Source organism: Catharus ustulatus, chromosome Z (genome assembly GCF_009819885.2).
Source record: "Catharus ustulatus isolate bCatUst1 chromosome Z, bCatUst1.pri.v2, whole genome shotgun sequence".
Classification (NCBI taxonomy): Eukaryota; Metazoa; Chordata; class Aves; order Passeriformes; family Turdidae; genus Catharus; species Catharus ustulatus.
In genome coordinates, this window is record NC_046262.2 from 24,062,359 (window position 1) to 24,086,871 (window position 24,513).

The window sequence follows — 24,513 nt, forward strand, 5'->3', positions numbered from 1 at the left end:
GAAAGAGAACTAATGCAGGTTTTACCAGAAACAACATTACTGAAAACTATCATCTAAACAAAGTTACAGAAGGAAAAGTCTTAAAAATTCAGCAGGCTTCAGCAACCAGAAATTAAGCGTTCATTGCACAAGGCTTTTTAATGGGCAACAGAACTAAAATATTGATATAGAACAGGAACTACTGAGCCAAGATCTCTTTGGGGTTCCTCTTTTCAAATTCTATAAAATAGTTAACATTTCCTCCCCTACCTGGATGACATGATCTTCACTGGTTATTTCAACAGCTTCCTGACAATGGTCTAATGCCGTAAACACTGCATTACAAGCCCTGAAAGTAGCAAATTATTAGCACAATTAGTTTTATTGTTAGAACATTTTGTTCACTATAAATACATGATTAAATTGTACTTATTGATAGACAAACCACAAAGTAGCAGTTGTTTTGACTAGACCATGTCACTATCCTTATTATGACTTTTTCAGAACATCCAGCCTGAGACATCCCTGTTATTAACGTGCTTTTACTGCAGATTACATTGTAAAAGCGCTCATAGGTACTGCAGCATCTTAATAGTATGCTTGTATCTATACACATGCTCTGAACAGCAGGTACTAACAGTTAGCAGTAAAAATAACAATTACTATTACATCAGAAGTTTTGTGATCATTTAAGATTTGGAACACAAAAATCATGACAGCAGATATATATAAAGTTTTCAATACAGCAAATGCATTGGCACTACCAAAGAAACTGTAATACAACACAGTTAAAGGAAACAATTTGAGCCATCTCAAAATTCTCATTAAAAGAATATTGATTTTCCTTCTTCGAAGTAATAATGCAGTGACTTGATTTCTGTACATCCTGATCTTTCAGAAGCCAGATGATCTTTGTTACCATTTTTTTCAGGGCTATCCTTGAACTAATTCAGGAAAACAAAAGCCTTACCTTCTTACCTGCAGAATTTGAGTTACTTAAATTATGATTTACACAGGATGTCAATAATGTTAATATAGGCTTCTAATACTGAGGAAAAATGTATATCTCAGAGAATCATAGGATGATTTGGGTTGGAAGGGACATGAAGATCATGTCGTTCCAAGACCCTACCATGACCTGGAAGAATGAATACTAGAAGAAACAACTCAGGCATACTTGCTTTGATAGAAGTCAGTACCTCATCTTTGATTTGGTCTAAAGACAACCTAATTATCTTTTACGTAACTCTCATTGCAGGGAGCGAAAATGCACCATGCATAAACATTCTTGTATAGTTATTACCTAAAAGGAACATCTTGCTTCCAGGCTGCATAGTAAGGCTTGAGTTATTGCCACTGACTGGAGAATTAAGAAACACAGGACATTGCTGCTTCTGTTTATTGTGGAAGCAACTCAAAATAGAATACATGAAGAGACATACAAAGAAACACAGACATGCAGCCGTGTGGATGAAGATTTGTAGGATAGAAGTATTTTATACAGAAGATGACAGAAGTGCTTCTCCTCATATAAAAAAAGGAGCTCAGAGTGTAATTTTATATGTGATTTTCCTAGCGATTCAAGCTGATTCCCAAGTGTGATTTTGTGCTGTGTGAAGGAACTAATTTGTCTCAGTGATAGATGCCTGTCTGGTACATCAGCTGCTAACAAATATAATTACATAGACTTTCTGTAAGAAAACACAGAGCTATGTTTGGACTATTCAAGCCTTAGTATTTTCATTTGATCTGGCAAGCAAGCCAGCAAAATTACAAGTTTAAATGGCCCATATCCCCTTTAATGAGCACACAGATGTCCAACCAACTTTCAAACCAGAACCAGCTGGGTGGAAAAGCGGAGTCCATGCTAGGAATGGAAAGCCATTTCTGACCACTGACGTGACCTCATCTTCTGCTCTCTGGGGCAGGTGCTATTTTTTAATCACATTTCTCTTGTGTCTGGACACGTGACGTATCCTGAGTTTCATTTTATCAACTGCATTCTTTTCCCTTTCACTTTTACAAAGCTGTATGGAAGACCCACAGATCAGCAACAAGCAGCACAGATGTGCAGTGCAACATTCTTTTCACCACTTAATTAAATGACACAAATGAAAAAAAAATATACCTGAATGCCATAACCTGTATGAGTTCTGATTAACCTGTATCAGTTCTGATTAGGTTTTAATGGCATCTGCCTAATAAGACAGAGGTAAGGGGAAGATATTCCTGCTGAGTTTAGGAAAACAACTGTTGAAATTGTACAAATGAAAATTCAATTCTTTTTTTCCCTGAAATTTTACTGTAATTGCAGTTTGCATGCATGAATATGCAATCACTCAAAATGAGAAGTCACTTTGTTATCAGTTTGCAAAGAAAATCCTAGAAAAAATCATCTTCTTAAACAGAGACTCTGAAACCTGTAGAAAATCTGGATGGAACTGGAATTAATTTATGCCACAGAGATAACAGCCCCTTCTCTGCATTTCTTTTCTAGAGTTTCATATGGTTGCATTGCAAAAATATCTACATGCCTGCAAAAAAAACTGTATTAAATGTAGAATTAGTCACATTAAAGAAAAAGCGCATGTGGGAATGAACATCATTTACTTCTCAATAACATAAAACAGTGCTCCTGGTCTGCCAAGTCTTGTACAAGTAAGAAAATAAAAACTCAGAGCTGAATCAAGATTGTATTCAGTTCAAGCCTTCAAATATGAAAGCTCAGACACATGAGATCAAGAATGACTTTGTACAGTTTTACCATCATGTAAATTTGCAGCCCACACCTACACTGACCAAGATTTCACAGGGTACCAGTTACTTAAAGCACTGAGTTCTTCCTTTACTATCTAACAGAAGGAGGAAATACAGAAGTGTAGTATAGTAAACATACAGATGCAAGGCACACATATGCATAGCAGGGAAGAAGCAGAAAAGTAACATAATACAATTATTTAGACCAAGAGGTTGATGTTTGCAGTTTCTTACACTGGTACATACCGTAATTTGAACTGAGATCGTACTTCCCCATGTTCTATTTGAACCAGTTCATTGTAACAAGCAGTTATGCTGCTGTTCTCCATGAATTGCTGGAAGACAAAACAAAAGTGCATGAAATAGGCTGGAATAGTTTTAAACTGTTATTTCTGTTTCTACATCTAAAACTTTAACTTCTTAAAGAGAGCTGGCATGTGGTCAGCAAAGGCCCACAAGGGTGATTAAGCACCTCTGCTGTGAGACAGGCCAAGAGAGCTGGGACTTTTCAGCCTGAATAGGAGAACGCTGAAGTGGAGAACATATAAAGGTACATAAATATCTGAAGGGGGACTGTAAGAAGACGCAGCCAGCTTCTATCCAGTGGTGCACAGTGACAGGACCAGAGGCAATGGGCACAAACAGGAACAAGGAGTTTCAGGGAGCTTGAACATCAGACAACACATTTTTTTTCCTGTGGGGGTGACCTGGTCACAGGTTGCCCAGAGAGGTTGCAGAATCTCCATCTTTGAAGATGTTCAAAAGCTGTGTGGCATGGACCACATGCTTTAGGGGACTCTACTTGAGCAGGGAGGTTGGTCAAGATGACTTCTAGAAGTCCCATCCAACCTCAACCATACTTTCTTTCCTGGTAGAAATAAACTTTTGTTGTACCTTACATGTTGTGAATAATGATCTTTTCCTCAGGAATGAGTTCCTAGTTTTTAAGACAACACAAATATCTAAATACAAAGCAAGTATATAAAAATATGCTAAATCCTGTACTGGATTTTCCCATTCGGTTTAGCAACAAACAGAATCTCTGAAAAAAACCCCAAACACATTTTCACAAAACAAACAGTATTGCCTTGATGCTTTATTTTTAATATCTATCCTTAATTCAGAATGGAAATGGCAAACCTTAGAGACATAAAACATACATGCTAAAAAAAAAAAAGAAGAAAGAAAATGTATTTGGCATTTGTTTCCAAGCAAATATTGCAGCTAAAACTCCAAAAGTGAAGTAACTTTGCTTCACAACTAATCTCACTGAGCTGTCACTGTGAATTCAGAAGTGCACAAAAGTATATAAAGTAAGAAGCATCTGACCACAGTGAAACAAACTTTTACTCCAGACAGGAGAGAATGTTCCTTCTCTGTTAGGTCTGAAAGGTCCTGCTGAATCAGAAATCTTATGTTGCTACAAAAGAAGTAGATTCTCTGATTTCAGTTAAAATTTATTGATCAACCACATGCACTGATTTTAGTTATCATAGGAAATGCCCTGTGTTGTCACTAGTTCTCACAGCACAGCTGCATGTACAGTCCAGAGCAACATGCAAATCTGCAAAGAATAGCTTTCAATAAATCTCTGCTTCTGTCCTGTATGAAAAACTGTTTTGGAGACCAGTGGCCTAATTCCAAGCTGTGAGCAAAACACAAAAAAAGTAAAATTAAAAACAACTGTTGGCACGGATCTGTTCCACTCCTGAATGTTAAGATCTTAAAATATTTCTGGAACTTTCACTTCACACACTACAGAATGCATGGGAAAACAAAAGGCACAATATCAAGTTGGCAGAAGCAAAGGTGCAAACAATGTTGTGTTTTTGCATATCAAACTCTTCTACAGCAGTGTAGACTTAGGTTTTCAGTTTTAGGGTGCTCTTTTAAATATTTGAATACATTTGTGCTAAATTTAAAAGAATAAGAACAAATGTATCAATAATATAAAATTTATCCATGATGGCAACCTATTTTATGAAATAGACTTACTAGAATGTACTAACGCTCTTTATAAACTGGATTTTACTGTAGTATTTTACTGAAAGAAATTTAAGCACTGCTATTCACTGACAATGCTCTTGGCACAAATCTTTAGCTAAGAATCAAGAACTGCAGCTTATCAAAGTGCTAACCAAGCTCTTAACTGTGGTATAGTCTTTTGCAGATGTACAGAATCACTTTATCTGAGTTCATAGTGCTGATGCTGGTCCTTTGCTAGCTGACTCAAAACTGAGAAATCAACTGGGACATGAAACATTTTTTTTCTAATCTCTGCTTCTAAGGAATAAGAAGATCTCTGAACTCTCAGATATTAGAAGGCAGACAAAACACTTTCTTTTAGAAGAAGTTTCATATTTTGCAGTACATTTTGATTTAAGTAACACATACTCTTGTAATTATCTTTTACTTCATCATAAGGGGATGGCACTGTTGTTCTATACAGAATTTAGTACAAGCCACAAGAGTTATAAGCTAGCAGGAATGCATCCTTCTTTTTGCTTAGCAATAAGAATTAGTTTTAATATTAAAGACTTCTAAAATTACAATCCAGAAAGTTTTAATAGCATCTGGTCAATGAGAATCAACATCTGTTAAGGAAAATACATTCAAAATACAAGACAAGGTTGTAATTCAGTAACTGCAAACATTAAATCCCCTGTTTGCTGATTTAAATCATAGCTAAAAATCAGTCAGGAAGCTAAATTGCTTATTCAAATTAGCCCATCCTAAGTAGGCCACTACTATTAGATTTATGAGCCTGAGAGGAAAAAAAAAATCAGCATAATTAATGTACTGGATTAGCAGCAGGATTAATACATAAACAAAAAAGCTGTTAATGATATAGAGGGAAAATCAGATGTAATAAAGTAGACTTTCTTGAGAAGAAGGAATAAAAACCAGGAATAAGTCAGCATAAAGAAAAATTTATGATTTAAACAGGTGCAATTTTCCAAAAATAAATTCCATTTTTGCTAGTGAATAAGAGACTCCCTGGAAATACCACTTCTATGTTTGAAGAGGCGTATTTTTAAATCTTTGTGTGGTAATGGATTTAGTCCCTACTGATCTCCATACAAGCAAATAGAATTCCTATGTCCACCCCACAGCAAAAACAGAAACTTTGACATCAGATGTGATTTAAAGTCTTGAAAATAATTCCAATAGGGAATTATTACATTATGCAAGCTCTCTGATAAATTTGGGACAGCAAGAGGGAGTAGTTAGTGCAGCTGTCAGGTGCAAAAAGATTTTTCCTTCCAAGTCAGAGAGTACCACTGAGCCATGCCTTACAGCCATCAAGTCTCCTCTGACTTTACTTGGTACTACACCTACAATTTAAGTCTAGCTCACAAAACACATTGCCCTGCATTGTGTTCAAATGAAACACTAGACCTGAGAAGTAATAAACTTTTCTTTGAAAAATATTAAAGTCAGAGAGAAAGAGAGAGGCAGAGAGACAGAGAGACAGAGAGAAAGAACCTACACTAGTAAAGAACTGGCATTCTTGGGCTGACCTTTCTCTTAGACTCACATTTCCAATTTTCAGAGCATCTAAGTGCTTTAGAAATGCATTGCCCCCACAAAACCCTTACAATACAGGCAAGATATTTTACCTCTTTTTTTGGGAGATCATCTGAAAATGGTAATTCTGGTTTATTTTCTGCTATATAAACAAGCTTGGGCTGAGTATGAGTTAGCTCAGACACTGGACTCAGTATGAGCATAAGAGAATAAGATTTTGCCTGGGTTAATTCCATCTCTTCCCATTTTCCTTACTACCGTTAATTTTCATGTATAGATATACACACACACAGTTAATTCTAGCTCTTGATGTGCTTCTTTTGCTTAAGTACACATCCTTCCTTCTGAATGGCTAACTTAAAAAGTGCAGCTGGTTTATTTTAGAGTAACATAACATTAATATCCAATCAAAGCCACTCACACAAAGACTGGGAGAGGGAGCAAACTAGATTTTCAGAGCTGACAGCTCCTGCCTTTCTATTCTCTGCTACAAAGGCCTTTCACGAACAGTATGAACAGTTATCTTCCCTTCTGCTGTTTGTACAGGAGTGTCTCTAACTCTGCACTGAGAAGAACTCGTGCAAACCAACATAACAGACATAATGAGGAAAAAAAAATTCATCCTCACATCACAGGCCAAACCAGATTTGTAGTCCCTATGGAAGAGACATCCCAGCAGCCTGAGACACACAGAGGGGCCTGGGTGATGAGCCAGCATGTTGAGATACGTTAATCAGTCTCCCACGCTTGTTTCTTAGTGCAGTCATAAACAAAACTGACCCACTACCCAGCCAGACCAAACAAAGGCAATCTTGCACAGCTGCTATTCGGAAAGGACTAGCTAGATCACAGAACTTCTCATTTCATATGCTTCTGGAATACACTCTTGAGAAGAAAACTTAATCAACTGCCACTGGTTTCTTATCAATAAATTTCTGACAGAAGAGGATGTGCAATTTTCAATTTGAGGAAGCAGACATCTGTGATTTATGAATGAATGAAATGAATTTATGTTTTCTCTATTACATAGGCAATTTATACATACCCTATCAAAGCCTGCATCAAGAAGAGGGAGAACAGAAGTTTCTTCTTGGTCAGCAGATCTACAAAAAAAGATCATAGGACCACAGAAATATTCAGGTTGGAAAAGACTAAGATTATCAAGTTCAACCTTTAACCCAGCAGTACTAAGCCCATTAGTGAACCACTTCCCAAGTGCCACATCCACACATCTTTTAAATACTTAGAGGAATGGTGATTCCACTGTCCCAGGCAGCCTGTTCCAACTCTTGCAACTCTTTTGGGGAAGAAATTTTTCCTAATGCCCAATCAAAACCTCTCTTAATACAACATGAGGCCATTTTGTCTTGTCAGATCTCTCGCTGCCTGGGAGAAAAGACTGACTTGGGTATACCCTGCTTTCAGGCACTTGTAGAGAGAAACAGTGTGCCCGAGGCTCCTTTTCTCCAGGATAAACACCCCCAGCTCCCTCAGCTGCTCCTCTCAGGACTGGTGCTCCAGACCCTGCCCCAGCTCCGTTGCCCTTCTCTGGACTCACTCCAGCCCCTCAGTGTCTTTCTTGCCCTGCTCCTGCTGGCCACATTATTGCTCATCCAGGCCAGGGTGCCATTGGCCTTCTTGGCCACCTGGGCACACCCTGGCTCATGTTCAGCTGTTGTCACCAGCACCCCCAGGTCCTTTCCAGCCACTCTGCCCCAGCCTGTGGCACTGCCTGGGGTCGTTGTGACCCAGGGCAGGACCCAGCACTGGGCCTTGTTGAACCTCACACCATTGGCCTCAGCCATGATCCAGCCTGTCCAGATCCCTCTGCAGAGCCTTCCTGCCCTCCAGCACATCAATAACCCACCCAGCTTGGTGTTACCTGCAAACTGACTGAGGCTGCACTCAACTCCTTGTCCAGGTAATTGATACAGATATTAAGCAGGGCTGGTATATTATTTACTATAAGGGGACACAACACTTGAGGCACTAGATGGCATGAATCTGACATAGTTCTCTAAACATAATGAATTCAATGAGAAGAGTTTTCCTTAAATACATACATAAAATCATACTATTACAGAAGTTGGTGCTACAGTCTTCTGTTACAGGTATTTGCAACTTTTATACAGCTTGATAGTTACTCCCACAGCAAATCTGACAGATCCTCCAGAGAAGTCATGTATCTCTTTACATACACAGAAAGGGATTGGAAAAAAATATATGAAGATAAAAGACATTTTGTGATATCCTATGGGAAATAATCTGAGAACATGTTATTAAGATAAAGGTGACACTAAGTTGTAAAATCTTGTTCAGCAGCAAATTTAGTTGATTTTCAAATCTTTCAATAATAGTTCTCCTGTTATTCTTACTTCCTAATATTTTAATTGGTCTAGGAAATGAATTAAAATGACAATGGATTCAATAGTGTGTAGGAATTCTAACTGGGTTATTTGAAGGTATTTGATAAAAAGTCAGTAAGAATTATTCCTAAACACATCGGTTATGAATCACTGAATAAGGGTTTAAGGACAACATTCAGATGAATTTAGCATCAACAGGATTGAAGTTTGTCCCATCACCCAGTTCAGTAAACAATGTTTTGTTATTTATCTAGTTAATCCCTTTAGAAAGTACAGTAATTTCACGAATACAAGCCGCAGTAATTAGACAAAAATTTTGGTGGAAACCCGGAAGTGCGGCTAATATTTGGGTGCGGCTAATCTATGAACAAAAATGTGATATCTGCCCTTACCTAGTATCATACCAGTCCAGTCCCGAGCCGAAACAGTTTGAAATCCATGGTTTCCCGTTGTTCCGATGATGAACCAATCAGAGAACAGCTTATTGCCTGCCTGTGGATGGCGGCGTTACTGAGGGGCAGGGTGAGTTACCTCGGCAGTTCGATAAAAGTGTGTGATATTTCTCTGTACTTTTTAAAGTGTTTTCAGTCTTGTGTGGCTACGGGGCTGGCTGGGCTCGCAGGGAGAGGGCTGGGGGAGCCGCTCAACCCACAGGGAGAGAGGTAGAACGGCCACTCGGCTCGCAGGGAGAGGGGTACAAGGGCCGCTCGCCCCGCGGGCTACAGCGGCCGCTCGGCCACGGGGCCGCGAGGGCTACAACGGCGCCGCTCCCCCCGCAGGGCTGCGAGGGCCAGAGCGGCCGCTCCTGTGCCAGCACGGAGATGTGGCTCTGCTCGGAGCTCAGCTGCCTGCCCGCGTGGCTGAGCGGCTGTTTAAAGGCAACGCGGATCCATTGGGAATGCTCGCAAAACGACCACACTATTGTTCCTGTCTTTTTCGGCTTGTAAATAAAGGGTGTGTCTTTTTTCACTTGGAAACAATGTTTCTGAGGTCGGCAGTAAGCCAGTAAGCCCCGGCGATCCCTCGATTGTGTTACTAAATGACGACTTTGTGAAAGTTCGCGGCGAACTAAAGTGCGGCTAATATTCCGGGTGCGGCTTATCTATTAACAAAGACATCAATGTTGCCAACACACCGGATATGCGGCTTATACTCCGTGCGGCTTGTATTCGTGAATTTACTGTAATACACTTTCTGATGTATTAAGTGTTCTGGTTTGGATTTTTATTTTCCTTTTCTCTTAGAAAAAACACATATCTGTCTGACTTTCTTACTATACAACCCATCATGAAGGTGACAGGGATAATATTTGTTGGCACTAAAAGAAAGTTATCAAACACTCAAATGAAACATAAAACACCACCCCATTTCAGGTGGAAAATACTATGTTTACTCTGTAAGACTTGCTAGTAAGATACTTTCTGTTATAAAATAATTTTATAGATTAAATAGCTATTCTTACAGAGTAAAATAAAAAATCTTTCACAAACCAGTAATACTTACGTGCGTGGAACCACAGCAAGTATTACAGTATGCTCTGATAGCTCTGTGGCACGAATAGACCTGAGGAAACAAAAATTTCTGTTACACTGAATGCTTTCTCAATATTGCTCTGAGTACCTTCACTGACACTATAAATGAAAGGACTGAAAGACAACACTGAGGCCAGACAATGTGACAGTGCACTGCCAAACCCAACTATCCCCATTTAGACAAACCATTTTCATTTTGCCACCAGATTTCTCATTTCTCATGCAAAGAAGGCATTTTTCATAGGTAAGGAGGCAAAAAGCTCCAAAACCACAGAGGACAAATATCAGCTTTCCAGACCCACTCTTGTGACCTAGCAAAGGTTTCCCCTGTGTACTGAGCTTATCTGGGGCAGACTGCCCTGAATGCGTGAGTCAAGGAGGGTCAGTCCATGCAAAGCATCTTCAATGCCCTTGACTAATTTAAACAAGAATGTCTACCCCCTCTCATATTTACCCCTGTCCTTCTAGACATTGCAAAATTTTGCTTAGACAGTGGGAAGTGCTTTCAAGTCATGAAAGTAAGAAAAGTGGACATAGAAAATTACGAAAGACTATAGTTTATTAAATAGTGAATAAACAAAATGTTACTCTGCAGCGTATTATTGAGAAAGCAAAAAAGATATGACCAGCTATCACAAGAACATTCTGTTTGTGTTTTACTGGCAAATGATAAGGATTTTTTCACTCATTTCACACTGTTCTGAATAAACAATCTTATGTTTATCTGTGGGTCTTTTAGAAGAACCTAGACCAGCACAAGTATATGAGCATTAAAATGCCCCTTGTCATAGTTCAGCTTTGGCATAGTGTAATTTTCATATTGTTATCCTCTTACAGATATATGCAAACCTCCTGTCCTCAGTCCCCAAACTTCCATTTTACTACAATTTTAGGTGCTCCTGTTTTGTTTGTTGTTTTTATGGGTTTTTTCCCCCTATTTTTTGGATTAAAATTAGGTGGTTTGGTTTCATACAATGTATTCTGAAGCTGAAGAGAAGCATAAGGTGTTTCAGGTTACCTGCAGATATCTTCTGCATCAAAATATTTGGAGTTCCTGTGATCTATGACAATTATTTCCTGGTGTTTATCCAAGAAACATTCAAGTGCTGACTCCAGAGTCCAGGCAACGTTGCACCTGTATCCTGCTCTGTCACAAGCCCACCAGAAACCATTGCTTTGGTTGTCTTCTTTTGCAAAGATCAGCAGAACCTGCAGGGGATGGAAAACAGCAGCACCGCATTAAGCACATAAAGTAGCCCTCTGCATGGAGCAAGTCTTAACAAACACTTCTTCCCTTTGGAAGATTGAATCTGCTTTAAAAGTGGGAAGCTCGAACCACAGGTTGTAAAACAACCAATGTGGTAGTACATCTTTCTGGATGTAGTGGTCATCAATAGATAATCAATAGTTAATTGTTTTAAACAAGGAGTGGTATTTAGGACAAAACAGCTTGCCACACGGTGATTTTTTCCTAGCTCCTGTTCCAATTCAATCAGCAACCAGCCAGAGTGTTCAAACATCATTGCCACTCTCATCAGGCCATCCCAGCTACACACACTTTTGATTGCAATGAACTGTCTGAAATGCAACTGCCTTAATTATCACTTATCATCAATGAAGACATGGACAAAAATTAACACAGTTTTATTTGTTCTTTCTTCTTTAATCACAAAATATAGCTTTAACCAAGATAATTTTAAAGCTGAAAAGAACAACAGGCAAGCAGGTATGTAGAGGAGGAAAAATATTCAAATGTGAGAATTTTTTACCAAATAAATTGTACAAAATTGTCCCTAAGCATACAAAGTAGTTTAGACAATTTCAACTGAACTCTTAAGGAACTGTTCACACAAAATCAGGAATGGAGTGTACCGAGGTGCCACTCCAAAGATCAAGGAGATGCTCTAGGAAGCTTGTTTGCAAGGTGACACACAGAATAGAAGCTGAAAACAGCTGTATTTCTGTGCCTCTCATGTAAAAGGAAGTGTTTTTCAGAGAGAATAAATTTTTCATCCTCGCCCCATAATGCACCATTTATGAGCACCGATTTATTCATCCACATCATGCAGACATTCCCCATTACAGTTGCACATATTTAACACAGCGACTGATAACTAACCATGCTACCCTATGTGTCAGATGAAGAAAAGGGCTAATTTAGTGCAAATATGCTGTGAAAAAGAAGTCCTCAAAAAGTCAAAAGTTTATCCACAGCTATTAAAATTGCACAAAAAGACAGCAACCAGAGACCAGTCATGTATAAAGCAAAATCCTATTAATTTCACAAATAAAAGTCATCCCCTGACTTTACTGAAACAAACCTGTTCAAGAAAAATAGCAAAATTTTGCCCCATATGCCTGTAGGAAAGCTCAATAACCTTTATCTGCCTTGCTTTACGCAGCTCTGGTGTCAGCACATGAATTTCAGCACCATCAGTCTAGAAGCTAGAAAAGGTGACAATAGCTTTCCTCTTATCTTTAGCTGTCTGGATTGTTGAATTCTAAACAATAAAAAAATCAATCATTGTTACTGTGACAGGACAACCAGAGAGAGTTTCATTACACAATGGAAGAAAATGGTATGCTTGGAATTTCTGTAAATATTAAGAACGTAAAAGTTTCAATGTGTTGGAAGGTTTTTGATTGCAGTTATAAATAAGCAGATTTGCTTTGTTGACACTTAACATCCAAGGTAATTGCTGTCATTCTTCCTAATCCTAGAGTTTTTGCCCAGCCATCGAAGTGCTGGAAAGCAGTGACATAGCCAAGCTGCAGATTTTCTGATTCCTGAGTGAAGTCCCTACTCTGACACAATCTTCTGTTTGGTTCCAATTGCCATTAGTTTTATTTTGTTCCTGGATCGAAACATTATGTGGAAAGAAAATTTGAGGGGGGAGGGGGTGGTGCATTTTTTGCTATCTTCCTTCTCTTAGCATTCCCAGTTTGGAAATAAAAGATGACAAAATGCAATAATTTACGAGCTGTAAAATAATGGAGCTTAATTAAACCATCCAATCTCTCACTGGTAGCTAATTATCAGCACACAAATCCTTACGAGAATATTAACTTTAAAAGTTGTTTTAGAGTATTACTACTATGCTTTCTCATTAACATTCATATGGAGCTCACTATAAATCATCAAAACATAATGTAACTAGAGGTGTATTTGAAGAATGCTGTCAAAGTCAAGGCAAAAATTTAATAACCCACATAAACAACACGATCAAGGAAATATTTAAATTCAATCTGTGCTCCTTGGCAAAAAAACTTCATATAGGTTTATTTTGCTGCATGAAGGCTACCAAAAGAAAAAAGAAAGTTACAGCATCTTAAGAAGTTACTTAATTATTTTCAAACCATCCTATCCCAGCAAGAGACTTTCAAGGTGGGAAAGACATAGTATCTCTGAATAAAGTTGCAGACGGGCTCCTGTTATATTGGTATGAGGGAGCAGCAAAATGCTGTGCATCATCGTGTTTCATTCGCAGCTCATCAGGGAAGATCACAGTGTCAAGTGTTTTGAAAGAGATAATAGCAAATAAATGTCCTAAAAAGGTGAGAAAATGCAGCATTTGAATAGGAACACATTCAAACATTTATGAGTAAGCATTTCTGCAAGAGGATCCAATACCTTTTTTACGTGCACTAATTGTTTATAATAACCACATTTTCGTGTACTTTCAGCATGGTCATTTCTGGAATCAAGCCATTCCTATTTACAAGCCTTTGTACAAAGTTGAGGAAATTGTGCAAGCTGTATAATTGGAATGTTTGGAGTGTTGGAGCTGGCTGTTTTGCTTTGGACTCTTCCCTTTGTCTCTTAAGGCCAGGAGCACCTGGGTCACAATTCTGTAGAAACTAAACCAGATTTTTAGTCTGACATATATGGTCATGAAGTCCAGTGGGGAATCTATTAAATGGTTTATGGCAGGTCACAGGCACAAGTGAGGTCACTCCTCAGACAAAAAATATGTGCCATTTCGAGGTTGGCACAGGTGTCCCATAACAGCATGAAACACACCAGAATAAAATTAACTTCACTAAGAAAAACCCCAGTGGCAATTGTTGTAACAAACGGGACTTAACTTCTCAGACAATTGTAAACATGATTAATCATCCACAAATAGATATTTAAAATGTGATATTTAGTAGTTGTGTGCACTGCACAGAGAAACACATGATTGTATTGTCAAAATGGAGTAAAATATTAGAACACATTTTTAAAATGTGTGGATGTGTGCATTACTTGCCAAATTATCTGAGGTAATGTAACTTGTTCCACAAGCAAACGAGGTGGATTTACAAAAAGTGTTTTACTTAACTGTAAATAAGTTAATATATGGCAACATCTTTAAGGAAAATGATTTTACTTAGTAATTGCTGCTTAAGGCAGATTCTTTTCTTGCACAGATTCTCAGTTGTGAAATGTAAGCACACCCATCTGAAAAGATACCAAGAAGAATGCCAGTTTTTAAAAACAACAAAGATCCAACTTTCCCTTGGGTAAACCCAGTTTCTGCAAAGTAATATCCTGACAAAAGCCCTGAGAGCATTTGTAGTTGTTGAATATCTGCTTGATGATCTTTCTGAAGTTGAACATGGTCTAAAAGTATTTTTCTGTGAAAAGTTCCACTCTTCTGTGTTAAAATTCCCTGCAAAATTCAGGACAGTTCTACTGCTGAAGCCTCTGCTCCACAGTCTTATTACAATATAAACAAGTAATTTCATCAGGTCAAGTCATTGTTAAGACTGATTGTAAAAGACATAAAAATGGAAAGCTTTATGATGCCTTTCTTCCACACATAGGCTTTTCACAGAAAGGGTGACTGGTCACTAAATGTCTCTGTATTTTACAGAATTAACTGACGCATAAATTAATTTAGATGAAATATGTATCACTAAAACCATATTAAAGGCTAAAATTATTTAATTTCCTATAATCTGAGAGTTCCAACATCCACTATATGGTAAAAAAAATAACTTGGCATTTGGTACTGTCACAGGAACAAAAGGTACAGAAAAAGATGCATGTATGGATAAGAGTTATTGCTGCTTAGCTGAATCTGAACCTGTCTTGTTGGAAGTCATGGGATTACTTGGATTGGTGGTCTGTAAAACAGTTCTCTGTCCTGTTGTGCAAAACCCAGGAAAACTGAACATACACCTAAATTTCATTATGCTCTCAGCTTTGGAATATCAAAACTGAACAGTTTCTAATATCGATAGAGGCAGCTCTTTTTCTGGTTGATGCACATATGCTACTCCTGGCAGGACAGATACAGGGACCGAGGAGATGTTAATGGAAATCTAAAGGTCTTGTTTACTTGCAGCTCTCTTCTCAATCAATCAGATGCACAAAACATACATTATCCATCTCCCAGTCCTTGTACAAGTGAAATTAGAGAATTATACTTAACTATAGAGGTTGAATCTTAATTTCCTCACCTATTAACACTGAATTGGCTCTCTCAGAAACTGAAGGAGTGTCTTACCTGAATTGGGTATTGAGTCAGTCTCATGGGCCCAACTTGCACTTCCGCAGTTGAAGCCTGCCAAAGAAGAGAAATACAGATTTTTTTTCAGTCTGGCTCTTAAGAAGATAGCACTTTACATACAAGAATTGAAGATCAAACAGAACCATGAACGATGCTAAATGCACACTGGCATATGACTAGCAGCCTTAATTTAGTTGTTTTCAAGTGCATCTTATGATCATATTTACCAAATTCCTATTTTTATTTTACTTGCCTTTTAACTTAAATATGGTAGGGTTTTAAATAAGGAAGCAAGAAATACACACTTCCTTTTCCCTCTTTCCCCAGCAGAGTACCTAGGTTACATAGAAGGACTTGCTTTTGCTGGAGACTACAGGAAGCTATTTATCTCTGGCCAAAAGTTATTCATTTGAATGTAATACAAAACTTTTAATAAAGGTGTTGTGACATACTGTAAATAATAACATTTTAATGGGATTGATAAGGAAATAAGTGACTTTTCAGAAAAGGGAACTTGTTTGGGTTGCAGATTTAAAGTTGTTTTCCAGAGCCATAGCCTTCAGTTTTCAGGTAAAAATATCACTACCATGTAAGCCATGACATTTTCAGAAGGCATAAGAGCACATCATAATTTAAATCTGATGCAAGAAAGCCAGTACGTGTGGGCTGTGGCTGCTTTGTTTGTTATACTTCTTAGGAATTGGACTATGTTAGTACTTTTTGTGTCTTGATCCATTTCAGTACACTTCTCCTGTGTACTACTGATTTGTTTCACTTCAGATCATTAGCTACAGAAGGTTGTTAAGCAACAGAACAATACATATGTCCTCACACAGGTGCACATACTTAATGAGAAGAGTCTTTAAACCCTGAAAATGTTAATGCATATGGAGAATTAGTTGCAAGTTGCCAATCTCCAGAAGGGCAGATTCTTTGCTTTCCTGGTTACCGGTTACCCCAGGTGTCCCAGGTGTAGGCGATTTAAAGCAATCACCCTGCAAGACATGTAATCTGACCAAAACCCTAATAGCAGGCAGGTTTCCAAAGCCATTCCCTGGCACATAGGAATGCTGGAGCCTTACTTGTGGTGCTCATTATTTTGAGCCTTTTATACAGGCAATACTTAATCCTTTAAAAAATGTGTTTTTCAAAGGAATGTGTATAAACATTTAAAACAGATGAAGTTCCTGGTATTCTACTCTTTTCTTTAGAGAGTACAATACTGTGTTAAGCATTAACAGCCTTGCCTGCATGTGAGACAGTGGCATTATGTATAGCTACAATTGACACGTTGGGCTTTCATGCACCACTGCGCATCGATTCTTCTCAGCCCTACAACGTACGTCAGAAGGTGGTAACGGGCACTACTCCAAAAGATTAAACTACAAAGCCTGCCACTGTTTTCCAAAGCAAAAACTGCCCCCAATATAAGTGTAGTTAACCTCTCCTTTTCTCAGAGAAAAGCTTCACTTCCCACTTGAGCTCCTGCTGTAGCAGAAGGCAGCTTAGTTCTAGTAAGCATAACTGAACAGAAATGGAAGTTAGCACTCACCATTACCATGAGTTAAGAGTAAGTTAAAGAAACAGTTCTCTGAAAACTCACAACTCCTGTTCCCCCCAACGAAAAGAGAAAAACAGCACATTCACACTCCAATGGTGCTCAATAGGAAACTCTTAAATAAATACTTTATCATCATATATTTTGATTTAAAAAAAGGTTTTGTAGTAATCTCATTAGACAAATCTCTGAGACTACACAGCAGACTTCAACCAGTCTCAGAGCAAAAGCATATTTTTTGACAATACATAGCTCAAACAGTCTCAGAATGTGTAGATTAAGAGCACGAGATTCTTCAACAAAAGAAGAATAAAGCCAATCCATGTATGTTTGGACACATATTATTATTTTATTATCCATTTATTAATGCCAGGGAAATATCAGGGAACTCACATTGTAAATGAATGCCTTCCACTTTCTACCACTTCAGAAGACATCCAGTGTTAGTCACTCTGTATTGTCAAAAATGGAGTAACTATGTCCAAGACAGAGATCAATGCAGGCAAGTCTATCGAGTCCTTTACAGAGATTACTTTATAGATTAGCCACTTTTCTTATCCTGTTTATTTTAAAACAACAACAACAAAAGAATCCGCTCAGTCGGACTCAGAGTTTTTCTCCTGGCTGTTTCTGTGTCGCCTCATGAATAGAAAACACTTGAATAGAAGGACAAAAAACCCCAGGGTCTTTCTCTCCCTCCCTTCCAGATTCAGGGTGCTCCTGCCTTTCCTAACAGCAGGAAAACGAGGTGAAAATTAGAAAATCGGAGACCCTTGCTGTGTAGGTGAACATGTCCCTGTCCTGTTCAGTGCAGACATGATTGGGTCAGAACCACAGAGGGATGCAAAATAGGTGCTGTAATACCTGGAAGATTGCTATGTGTAATCTTTAAGTTCCTAAAATGCTCAACTTCATTACTTGCACAATGCGCAGAAACAGATGGGACTGTCAAATTGAGACTGGTAATGAACCTGAGTGTGGGAAGGATAAATAAACCTTCTCATTAGATACAGCAAAAACTATATCTGACATCTTCCTTTCTGGTCTTTAAGTTCTGAGTCTGACTTTACAACCTGAATCAGACCCTTGGATTTATATGCTCAAATAGCTGTGGGTATAAGTGATTCACTTTTGTCTGTCAAAACTCAGCTAAAAGAGGCAGCAAAAATAATGACGTGTGCTTGGCCTTCACAAATATTTTACAGATCTCCTGCTCGCCTGAAGACACGAATTCCACATCTTCTGAACTCCCAGAAGAATCTGACCATGTGGACATGGTGTATTAGTGATACCATGACCATACCTCTGTTCATTTCCTCACTTAAGTGAATATCACATTGCTGATGATTTCCAATTTAAATAAAGCTCTCATTATTTGACTGACTGCCAGGAAGGACTGCTAATAGATCTGCAACCTAAATCAATTAGTGTAGTAGCTCATAACAGACTTTTATGGTAAAACATGCAGAGAACAAGCCTGATTCCAAAGAGGCCAGTGGGAAAATCCCCAATTTCACTGAGCAGAGGAAGAGACACTCTGTTGTAAATAAGTAAATAACTACCTAGAAATAATAAAAGCTTAAAAACAGTGAAAAAAAATGTTTGTTTTAACATTTTTAAATGCCCAATATTATTTTCAGTATCATTGTAATCTCCTAAGCAATCTCCACAGGAATGAGCTATGAACCAAATAATTAGATAAAGTCGATAGCACTTTCTTAGCACTTATGCTTTGGTGTTAATCAGTGATCACCAATTACCTTACTATCGTAGCAGTGCCATTAGGCAAAATAGCACTTACTACTTCATTGAATTTTCACCTTTCTAAATCACCGGTACAAAACTCTTTACCCCATTATGGCTGCAGACTTACAGCTCTTGCAGTTTATGAATCATCGATAATTACCAACACGCCACTGCAATTAGTGTTGACTAATTAGTACAGCAAAATCTTCTTGCATAATTCTGTGCTGCTTCAGTGCAACAATAGCAGCTAGAGCAAAGCAATGAAGCAAAGGTGTTGGTGGATTCAGCCTCCTGAAAAGGCTCAGGATGGATGTGCCATTTGAGAAGCAGCACACAGATGCCAAGTCCCTTCAGACACCTTTTTGCCCTGAAGACTCCCTGTCGTCTTCCCTTTCCCTTACACTAGTGCATCCCTTTGTTCAGCTCTGTAGTGCTTTCAGGCATCTATCCCTTTGGTTTTGCAAGCAGGTAACAGGAATCTCTTTTGACCCAACTCTTACCTCAGCCTTGTGTTCCCCTGGCCACATCTCCACATCTTTGCCAGACCTCTTTTGCACTTCCCTCCAGCTCAGTTTCCTCTATCCACACCTCTGGTAAAGATTGACACTTCAGCCTGTTCCTTGTTTATTACCATTTCCATGTTTGATTGTGCCAGTGTTTTCAACCTCAAACCCTATTTTTTTTCCTTGCCCCTGGCCAATCTGCAGTCCACAGCCTGGTTGATGTATGACTTCAACCCTGACCTCAGTCTTGCTTGAATTCCCTTATGAGAAACAGGGCCAAGAGCTGCTGTCCAACATCCTTGGCCTGGAGCTGGTGTCCTGCACTTCTGCCTGTTTCAGCACACCAGACAAGGGTGCCCAGCTCCCCTTCCACTCTTCAGCAAAGCTACACTCCCCTGTTTCTCACCTTTTTTCCGTTGTCTTGTCTTCCTTAGTAGAACTATATCATAACCTTTCTCTTCTTTTACTTTTTTATCACTTCTGGTCCATTCAACTCCAATCCATCAGCATTTTTGTATAGTTTAAAACTCAGCCACTCTTTCTCTATTTGTTTTCCCCCTTTCTTTGTCAGCTTCGACTCTTACAGAGTATCACTTGACCCCTTCAGCAATTTGTGTTACAAAGAAGGGTCAGATTTACCAGGGAAAACTGAAGAGCTCTTAACACCTCTGAGTCAAAAAGCCCCAAAATGATAATTTGGCAAAGGCTGGGAGACTAAGTAGGATGAATCACTCCTGTAGTACATACACATGCTGCTGGAGGCTTGGTCATGAGCTAGGATGATTTTTGGTCTGACCTCCCCAGCTTTTTCAGGTACTATTTTCCCTACCTCACTCGTTTGACTGATTGCCTCTTTATCCTCTCCACCCACCAGTACAGCCACAGCACCTCTTTCAGGAAGGACTGCTCTCTGCCACCTTGTTGTCAAATTCTGTTGGGTTCTGTAGTTGCTGCTATTTTGGTATTTTTTTTCCTGTCGAATTCTCCTTCCTTTAGCTTCCAGTTGACTTTTCCATATGCTTCCTGAGCTGCTGGTGCCCTTCATTTTCCTCGCCCCCACTAGAGGGCTACCACCTCATTCTGCTCCACCAGCTGTTCCCCTCTTGCTAGCCGACTGCCACTTTTCCACGGAGTACAGAGGAGCATTAGATGGCTGGATAGTTCAGCTATGAAGTTATTGCAAGGTCATGCTATTTTATTTCCTGAAAACAACGATCAAACACAATATTACTTGGAAGAAATAAAGTTTTATCTCTGCTGGTGCAGCCACTGCAGTCTCTGCAAGCACTCCTAGCAGAACCTGACCCACGAGGTAGATGCACAGGTAAAAAACACACACATTCATTTGGAAGTGGTGGCCTGTTAACAACATGTATGACAATACACACTGAGGCATGCAGCATGAAAATACTAGATCTGCAGGACCCCAAATCCACAAGACACGTAGGTTTGGCGGGGTCTGTGTGTAGCTCAAAGGTAGCGTTCACAAATGTACATCTGGTTCTTTTGCCTCTTAAAAGCAATTTGAATTGGGCCCAGGCCATACCAAAATCCCCAGTTAAAGCTATGTTACTGCACACAAGAGAATGAGAAATTTACAAGGGAGGAGAACAAAGTCAAGAGGAAGAGCTCTTCCTTCCATGACTACTTTCACCTCTGGGCGATGAAATCCAGCTCCTGTGTGTACTCTCACTCATGACCTTTGATTACCTTTCCTGTGTCTGAAAAGAAGCATTGACCCCCAACTTTCTTTCCTATCTCCTTCTTCCCCACCAATCTTGCCTTCATTCATTTGGCAGTGAAGCATTTGAAACCAAGCATGGCTAGGCACAGAATATCCCATATCAGATACACCAGCCCAATGTAGTCCCTGCATTTCTCCTGTGCTCTGAATACCAGGCTGACTGGGTTCCTCAAGGGACCTACCATAGAGATGCCTCTGGCTGCAAACTCCACATGTTCTCCCATGTGAGCCATGTGCCAAGATTTCATGTCTTAGTAGAGATAAGATGGTTACCAGTTCTGGAGATAAACAGAAGTCCTCACAAAAACTTCAAAGTAAGGATCAAATGCCTAAAATTGAATTTCTGTGAATTATGCAGTTGATAACATATTGAATCTCTAAGTTGTTTGGGGTTTTTTTTGTGTTTCGTTCTCAGAATCGGCTTCTATAGCTCCTTTTGTGCAAAGCTGAAAAGTTCTATCTGAGAATTAGCTTTGGGAACAGATGTTAAGATTTCTTAGTTCCTTCATTCTCATTCCTCTCTCTATGGTTTTCTGGCTTGTGTTTCAAATAAGAAATTAGAAAAATAAGTAGTCAAAACCACAGATCTGTTTCTTCTCTATTTCTCACTCCTTTTTTTTCTGCCCAAGACATAAGTCATCCATTTTTAAGCAACTAGAGTCAGTAGTGATCATATAATCTTGCTGTTTCAATTTAAAATCAGTGGTAAAGGAAGAAAAACAAACCAGAAGAATGCAGGTAAGCCTCTGAAAGACACGGGGAAGAGAAAGGGAAACAGAAGGCATTTAGCACCAAAAGATCACAAGTAGCAGATCATCTTAAGGAAAACAAAATTGAGAAAGAAATATCAGTCTCAAGTTGATAGAGATTTTAGATAACTTCTTGAACAAGCAAGCTGACACTTGTAAAATAATCCAATGAGGTCTAAGATAATAAACATGTATCTGATATAAAAGGATAACTGAAGAAAGAATATTATTTAAAAACTTTTTACATTCTGTTCACAGTTTGTTAGCAGCTTCCTTTATTCCTTTATATCCCCATTATTATAATAGGGCAACAGGATAAACAAGCAGAAAAGACATGAGTTCAGGCATTATGGTGCTACATTTGGCATAGACTCTACTGTTGTTGAGCAGTCCTCAATTCTGCTGAGAGCAGCAGCTATTTTCAGATCTTTCAAGGATACAAAAGACTCAGAAACTCTCAATCTGTAGTGTTCACATCCCATTTATTCCTATAAGCAGCAGGGCATGTAAATTAAGATCATCCCTTTCTTCACTGACCATGTAGAGTGTCTCAAAATTCACAGCACTGGGGAACTTCCTCCCCTTCCCCCAGAGACTCAGAACATGAATATAAAGGGTTCAGCTAGTGGTTTGAGATGTTCACTAAAACACCAATGGATAAAGAATCACAAAACTTTTGGCTTAAGGGACCCCTGAAGGCCATCTAGTCCTTCCAAGTGGTGCTACTGCAATGCTCGATCAGGTCAGCCATGGCTTTGCCTATCCCTTGTCAGCATGGCTGCTGCTCAGCAATCACATTCCAGCCTGTACTGACTAGAGAGAAATTAAAACCCATTTACTGGACAAGTGCTGTAATTTCCAAATTACTACGTTCTTTGATTTTTGGAAGGAAAACCGACTACAGAATGCATCAAGTTTATTTTGAATACTTCTGACTTTATCAACAGAATATTCTCTGAAAGTATATTTATTTTGTTAGGACACAAGTATGGCAGGTAGTTATGTTAATGCCCTCACAGTGTGAAAAGGTGAAGGGAAATTTCCAAACATCTGTCAAAGTGAACAGAATATGTACAGACTTATGGATCTTAGTGTGGTGAGTCTTCTTTCTGCAAATCCTTCTGTCATTACTGTCCATTCTCAACTTCACAGAAGCATGAGTCACACACATTACTGAGCAATCCAATCAAATCTCTTTACATCAACCTTAGGGGAAAACACACCAGTGGAGACTGAGCTGTTTCAAAAATACATGCACTGGTGTCTGGGAGAAAGCAAAATCCAAGACTATAGATAGAGAAAGATACAAAAAATAATCGTATTTTCATCTTTGTATGTTGAGGTAGTCAAAGGAACAACCAATGCGAGGATAGGAACAAAGATCCTAACAAAACAACTTTATACTACCATTTAAATGTATGTGAACCAACACTTTCAATGTTGCATGTAATCTTCTGCTTTCCTTGAGATAAATTAAGGAAAACGAGAAAAATTTTAAAAACCCCAATAAGAATAATAATGAAATTTTAAGATTTCTTTGGATAACTAAAAAAATAGGCTGCTTCTTCTAGGAAGAGGGCTTCCTAAGGAACTGAATAGGAGTCTCTGAAATTAGAAGTAGTGTAGAGCAGAAAGAATGACTCACCAAGAGTATTCCCAATACAAGAAATGTGATGCTTGCACTTAGAGCAGGCCACTGGAAGGGGCATTGTTAAAAGAGCAGTTGAACAAAACTTGCCAAATGTGGGCCCCTGTGCTGCAGAACACATCAGTAGGAACATAACCTCAACTCACAGGTCCTTCAGTTATAAGTTAAAAGAGGCCCAGGGAGTGATCCCTTTCCATCTGCCCTCTTTTCTCTCTGTTGCCTAGGGCTCCTTACACTTGCCCAAGACAAGATGACAGGTAGACAGGCTTGCTGTTTAATACAGTAGATTAATACTTGGGCATGGCTATTAAAATTGATACAAAACCCCCAAGAAGTGAATTTCAATACTGGAAATTCCAGGTAACATGATCATAGAAATATAAACAGAAATGACTAGAACATAACATTGCAAGAAGAGATTAGCTAAATAGTCGTCATAATCTTCCAATACCTCTTGGCCTAGGAAATATTCATAACTTGTGAAACATACTGTTAGTCTGCAATAAAACAATCATTTTAAAATGTAAAATTTACTTTGCCTTCCAAACACTGATTAGAAAAAGCATCTGGAAGTTACTTGCATACACCTGAGTTACCTGCCTCAAATAATTTAACATTACTCTTCTAGTAGTAGATAACCTGAAAAATGTACTTGTCTTGGCTTCCACTGTTCAGCCTAAACTGTATAGCCTTTTACTGAAAGTAAACAAAATCACCAAGATTATGCCCCTCAACAGTCTGAGAGCAGTCAGAAGCAGCACCTGAAAGAAATCCTGGCGTGCAAGTGCACATGTAGGTAATTATAGACTCCACTACAAAGGTTAAAAAGAAAAAAAATATTTTGACTCGAGGTATGTGCTGTGGTATTATGGTTTGACATTGGCCAAATGCCAGGGACCCACGAAAAC

General features: G+C 38.8%; 1 protein-coding gene across 3 annotated transcripts in view; it reads right to left on the bottom strand.

The window, feature by feature from the left end:
* Nucleotides 1–24,513, bottom strand: part of PDE8B (phosphodiesterase 8B) — a 79,631-nt gene that overhangs the window by 27,719 nt on the left and 27,399 nt on the right. For all 3 annotated transcript variants that reach the window (XM_033085810.2, XM_033085811.2, XM_033085809.2), the window contains exons 2-7: nucleotides 15,655–15,711; nucleotides 11,181–11,371; nucleotides 10,134–10,193; nucleotides 7,310–7,367; nucleotides 2,983–3,071; nucleotides 250–328 (exon numbers count right to left, since the gene is read on the bottom strand). In XM_033085810.2, coding sequence (XP_032941701.1) covers nucleotides 250–328; nucleotides 2,983–3,071; nucleotides 7,310–7,367; nucleotides 10,134–10,193; nucleotides 11,181–11,371; nucleotides 15,655–15,711 — 534 coding nt within the window. The remainder of the gene's footprint in view (nucleotides 1–249; nucleotides 329–2,982; nucleotides 3,072–7,309; nucleotides 7,368–10,133; nucleotides 10,194–11,180; nucleotides 11,372–15,654; nucleotides 15,712–24,513) is intronic.